Here is a 6000-nt window from a genome sequence, read left to right on the forward strand (position 1 = left end):
TGTGCAAGTTCTCCCACTTAAAAAGATGAGAGAGGCCTGTAATTTTCATCATAGGTACACGTCAACTATGACAGACAAAATGAGGAAAAAAAATCCAGAAAATCACATTGTAGGATTTTTAATGAATTTATTTGCAAATTATGGTGGAAAATAAGTATTTGGTCACCTACAAACACGCAAGATTTCTGGCACTCACAGACCTGTAACTTCTTCTTTAAGAGGCTCCTCTGTCCTCCCCTCGTTACCTGTATTAATGGCACCTGTTTGAACTTGTTATCAGTATAAAAGACACCTGTCCACAACCTCAAACAGTCACACTCCAAACTCCACTATGGCCAAGACCAAAGAGCTGTCAAAGGACACCAGAAACAAAATTGTAGACCTGCACCAGGCTGGGAAGACTGAATCTGCAATAGGTAAGCAGCTTGGTTTGAAGAAATCAACTGTGGGAGCAATTATTAGGAAATGGAAGACATACAAGACCACTGATAATCTCCCTCGATCTGGGGCTCCACGCAAGATCGGTCAAAATGATCACAAGAACGGTGAGCAAAAATCCCAGAACCACACGGGGGGACCTAGTGAATGACCTGCAGAGAGCTGGGACCAAAGTAACAAAGCCTACCATCAGTAACACACTACGCCGCCAGGGACTCAAATCCTGCAGTGCCAGACGTGTCCCCCTGCTTAAGCCAGTACATGTCCAGGCCCGTCTGAAGTTTGCTAGAGTGCATTTGGATGATCCAGAAGAGGATTGGGAGAATGTCATATGGTCAGATGAAACCAAAATAGAACTTTTTGGTAAAAACTCAAGTCGTCGTGTTTGGAGGACAAAGAATGCTGAGTTGCTTCCAAAGAACACCATACCTACTGTGAAGCATGGGGGTGGAAACATCATGCTTTGGGGCTGTTTTTCTGCAAAGGGACCAGGACGACTGATCCGTGTAAAGGAAAGAATGAATGGGGCCATGTATCGTGAGATTTTGAGTGAAAACCTCCTTCCATTTGCAAGGGCATTGAAGATGAAACGTGGCTGGGTCTTTCAGCATGACAATGATCCCAAACACACCGCCCGGGCAACGAAGGAGTGGCTTCGTAAGAAGCATTTCAAGGTCCTGGAGTGGCCTAGCCAGTCTCCAGATCTCAACCCCATAGAAAATCTTTGGAGGGAGTTGAAAGTCCGTGTTGCCCAGCGACAGCCCCAAAACATCACTGCTCTAGAGGAGATCTGCATGGAGGAATGGGCCAAAATACCAGCAACAGTGTGTGAAAACCTTGTGAAGACTTACAGAAAACGTTTGACCTGTGTCATTGCCAACAAAGGGTATATAACAAAGTATTGAGAAACTTTTGTTATTGACCAAATACTTATTTTCCACCATAATTTGCAAATAAATTCATAAAAAATCCTACAATGTGATTTTCAGGATTTTTTTCCTCATTTTGTCTGTCATAGTTGACGTGTACCTATGATGAAAATTACAGGCCTCTCTCATATTTTTAAGTGGGAGAAATTGCACAATTGGTGGCTGACTAAATACTTTTTTCCCCCACTGTATTCATTATTTTCTTTGTCCATTTTGACGGCCAATCCGCCCATGGACAACACATATTCCTTTCGTTGTTCCACTATGCCTGAAACTGGCTCATAAAACCTCACCTAACCTCCTATCTCTCTCTGTCTCTGTCTCTCCTTTTTTCTCACTTTTCTTTCATCAATATCTCTCCTTTATTTTCTTTCTTTCTCTCTCGCTCTCCCTCCCTCACTCCCTCGCTCCCACCCTCTTTCTCCTCCCTCATTCTCAGACCCGTTTGACAGCAGACAAGACCATGCGTCTCCTTCTGACTACCTTCAGCAGTCTGAGGGAGGAGCTGATCCACATGTCAGAGGACCTGAGGGTATGACCTGGGGCCTGGGCCCCTATAGGAACCTCTTATGCTCTTATCTTAACTGTCTCATTGAGATATACATGCAGGCAGGCCATCTTACAGTCTTACTGTCTCTGTCTCTTTTCTCCCAGCGTCTGGAGAGTGAGAAGCAGTCCCTGGAGAGAGACCTGAGCTTCAAGGCTGACCAGGCTGAGCAGTATGACCGCCTCCTAGAGGCCATACGAGAGAACAACAGACAGCTACAGGTAGGTGTGTGTGAGAATTTGTGAGAGTGTGTATGTGTGTGTCTTCTACTGTGTGTTTGCCTGCGTGTACACCTCCTCTGTAGGTGTTTTTGAAAGAGAGTATCTCTGCCCTGTATGTTAGTGCAATGGGTGTATGACTGTGTGAGTAACTCTATCCATCCATCCATATAGATATCTCTGAAGGAAAGCAGCTCCAGCCAGCGGACCCTGGAGACTCAGCTCCTGAGCAGCCGCACTACAGACTCAGGCAGGGACTTCCGCATCAAAGAACTGGAGGGCAGCTACCGAGCCATGGAGAAGGAAAACGAGATGCTCAAACAGAAGGTACTCTAACGCTACCCTCCTCCATCTCTGACTCTAACCCATCTCACTTCAGATAATAAATTCTTAGCAATTCGTCCTACTCATGATGACTGAACTCATAGATCGAATTTCCTTAACTAACTTGTGTCTCCCTCTGTATCCTTCTTCATCCAGTTGGCTGGCCAGTGCAGCAGTAGCACCATTCAGATGAAGACAGAGGAGCTGTCACGTCAGTACTCGGAGCAGCTAGCTGCCCTGCGCCAGGAGAAGGACAAGGAACTGCAGAGCCTCAGGGTGAGAAGCCTACAGGGATGCATGGATACAGGGATGCGGCCTTCCTGCTCTGGTGGAAGTACTGTAGCAGTACTGACTGTGCTTGTGAGAAGAAATATGGGTAGCTAGTGGTTATACTGACTGTGAGTGTCTCTGACTATCTGTCTGTCTGTCCAGACCCAGCTGACACGGATCACCACAGAGTACACCACAGAGAGGTCAGGTGACAAGAGCCTGCAGCTCCGCATCACACAGCTGCTGGCAACACTGGAGCAGCGGGAGGTCATCATCAAACGTCAGGAAGAGGTCAGGGGTCATAGCTACTGGTCACTGGTCAGCCCGGCCCCTTAGACACAGATCTAGGATCAGATCTAGGAAATGCCTACTCCTGTAATTGGAAAAAACTAGAACCAAACTAACCTAACAGTTTTGGAGTAGAAAAACAGCCTGCTTCTAGGGTCTGTTCTCACCCTGCTTCTAGGGTCTGTTGCCTAATTTGTTCCCATAATCAAGTGATTGGTTTTGGTAAGGCCAGTCTGACTATATTCTCCCACAGTGGTTGTGATAATGTGGCTCTGAAGGATCCTTTCATTTCACCTCAGGAATGTATTTACCTGACACGTCGTACACCTTTAGCTCCATCATTAACACCTGTTTTACGGCACAGGCCTCATTCCTCCTCCTCCCTCCCTATTCACCTTTGACCTCCTATCTCTGACTTCTGACCTTTAACCTCCAGGAGATTTGGCGGTTGCAGCAGGAGAAGAAGAGCGAAGGCTCCAGGAACGTCACCACGACCACTATCACCAAAAGGTCAGCCCCCCACAATACCATGAGCCTATTCTATGGGGAATATTTGGGGTAGTAGCGCCCTTAAAATGGGTTAATGCCTCGTGTGGTATTTCCCAAAACAGGAATTTGTACTGGTGTACAGTAGGTACATAACCAACCAGTATGCGGTCCTTACTTTGTATAACTGATGTGTAGGTACAGGAACCAGTACCCTCTCCTGGGCCTGCTGACTGATGACTACAATTCCACATCGCCCGTCAAGGATACCAAGACCATCGTAATCCAGAGCCGGACGGGGGAGATGATCAAACAGGTAGAGTAGAGCAGGGAGGAAGTAGAAACTAGATGGCCATGCTAGAAAGGACAAACTACAGTATAGCTATACTGTCAGAACTGAGGAGTAAGTACATCAGCTATTGTTCTCAGTTTAGAGTTTGAAGTGAGGGGAAAGATTAGGGTAACGATTAAGGTTAGGGTTAGTGGTTGAAAGTAAAATATGATTAGTGATTAGAAAGGGCTATTCATCTGTCCATTCTGGCATGGCCAAATAGTGTTAACCCTGTGTGTACTACCATGGGGCCCCAGGAGGGAGAGAGCCTGGCCCTGTCAGAGGAGAGCCTGTGATGAGAGGATGATGGATGGAAGTTGACTCCTCTGTGGTCCTGGAGAGCCAGGCACTGATGGCATGGAGAGACCGTGTTAAATTCTGCCTCTTTCTGTTAGTAGTAAAATAAATGGATATTCTCCTGACTCTACTAAATTCCATATTGGGGTTGTGGATGCTTAATTGGACAGGTGTCCTTGTTTGTGAGAGTCATGCAAGGGGTTGTGAGTAAGTTTGGAATGGATTTAGGGTGACAGCACAGACTTTTCCCGGGATTGGGGTAGGGCTGCACAATTAAGTAAATTCACATTGAAATTGCAATATTGACATGTGCAATATCCATATCGCAAGAGATCCATATCGCATGCAATATTTAGAAACGCTTCTTAACTGCGTATAATGTTTTTATAGTTTACTCTGTTGTCTCTCTCCGTCTCTCCTTTTGTGGCCGCTTCCCACACACACACCATGACCCACCCCCTGTCACTCAAGCAGCGCTGTTCCTCCTCCTTGCTGTTAGATTCCCTTTACATTTGCATGCAGTTCCGTTAGGTCAGATGCAGTCAAAAGATTGTTCCAAACGATGCTTTTTAGATTTTTTGCCCATATCGTGCAGCCCTAGTTGGAGATCCACTGTTAGTCTCAGCACTCTTATGACATCAAGTCAATCATAGGACTAGATGATATCAAGCTTTTTGTCTTTCCAATGCTGAATGAAAGAGTTGTATGGCAGAAAGCAGTGAGTGGCAAACAGCGAGAAACAAATATTTTGTAATTACAGCTGATGGATTAGTCCTTCACGCCATAACGACCGTATCTTTGTTCTGTTCATCTCGAAACAGGAAATCATTACGACCCCTTAAAGACACTGCTTCTCTCTGCTCTGCACAGGAATGAACGACAAGAAGACCCTGACGTTCCCCACCCCCATCCCCTCCTTCCCTCCCTCCTTCCCCCCGCATGCTTCCCTCTCCCCCTCCCTCGTCCTCAGGGCTCCCAGGGTGGTGGTGGTAGGGGTTCAGCACCCCAATATTTGGGATGGGTGGTTTGGACCAAATGGGGTTTGCTTGGACGGGAGGCTTCACTTTGGTTGGGATGGGGGGCATCAAATACTCAACGACCAAATATGTTATAGTAGAAGCTTAGCAGTTAGGAGTGTTAGGCCAGTAACCGAAAGGTTGCTGGTTCGAAATCCCTGAGCCGAATAGGTGAAAAATCTTTCTGTGCCCTTGAGAAAAGCACTTAACCCTAATTGCTCCTGTAAGTCGCTCTGGATAAGAGCATCTGCTAAATGACTAAAATTTAAAATGCTTATGCTACAGCCAGCAGGGCTGGGGAGGGGACAGGGAAGAGGGGGCTGGTGCTTATTAGTATACAGCTCACTAGTTTGTCTGTCCTCCATGGAGCCACCACTACCCTGCTAGTCTTTAGGACATCTCCTCTAAAGGTGCTATGATGATAGTATGGTTACTATGCATGTAAATAAGGAAGCAAAATATGCTTTAATTATGCGCTAATAAAAGAGACTGTATGGTAGAATTTGCTTTGGCAGACATTGAAAAATAAATCAGCCTCTGTTCTGGTCTTTTGCTTTTATTTTGTGGCAAGGTAATGGTACATAGTTGTGTTATGTTTCAGCTGCATTTTGTTTCATGTTTATACCTTAAGAGGTGCATGGGTTTGTTTTTTTGGTTTACATGTTGTTTGGATCTGTTTTGAGTGAGGGGTTATTGAATGGAATGCTGCGCTTGGGGTTGGGGAGGGGGGTTGGAGTGGGGTGTATCAGAATATGAATGACTGGGTTGGACATGGCCTGGGGCATGGTTCTATGGATTAAATAAAATGGTGGATGAACTGAACATTTAAAAAATACAATAAACAATGTATGGAGTA

The 6000-nt window shown here is 45.8% G+C and overlaps 1 protein-coding gene across 1 annotated transcript in view; it reads left to right on the top strand.

Moving 5' to 3' along the window:
* LOC121579821 (protein POF1B-like) overlaps window positions 1–5408 on the top strand; it is a 58471-nt gene extending 53063 nt beyond the window's left edge. The window contains exons 5-12 of the mRNA XM_041894734.2: window positions 1807–1899; window positions 2022–2135; window positions 2307–2459; window positions 2613–2732; window positions 2889–3017; window positions 3451–3524; window positions 3699–3816; window positions 4950–5408. Coding sequence (XP_041750668.1) covers window positions 1807–1899; window positions 2022–2135; window positions 2307–2459; window positions 2613–2732; window positions 2889–3017; window positions 3451–3524; window positions 3699–3816; window positions 4950–4970 — 822 coding nt within the window. The 3' untranslated portion in view covers window positions 4971–5408. The remainder of the gene's footprint in view (window positions 1–1806; window positions 1900–2021; window positions 2136–2306; window positions 2460–2612; window positions 2733–2888; window positions 3018–3450; window positions 3525–3698; window positions 3817–4949) is intronic.
* The last annotated feature ends 592 nt before the right edge of the window (window positions 5409–6000 follow it).

The sequence above is a fragment of the Coregonus clupeaformis genome, chromosome 13 (assembly GCF_020615455.1).
Source record: "Coregonus clupeaformis isolate EN_2021a chromosome 13, ASM2061545v1, whole genome shotgun sequence".
NCBI lineage: Eukaryota > Metazoa > Chordata > Actinopteri > Salmoniformes > Salmonidae > Coregonus > Coregonus clupeaformis.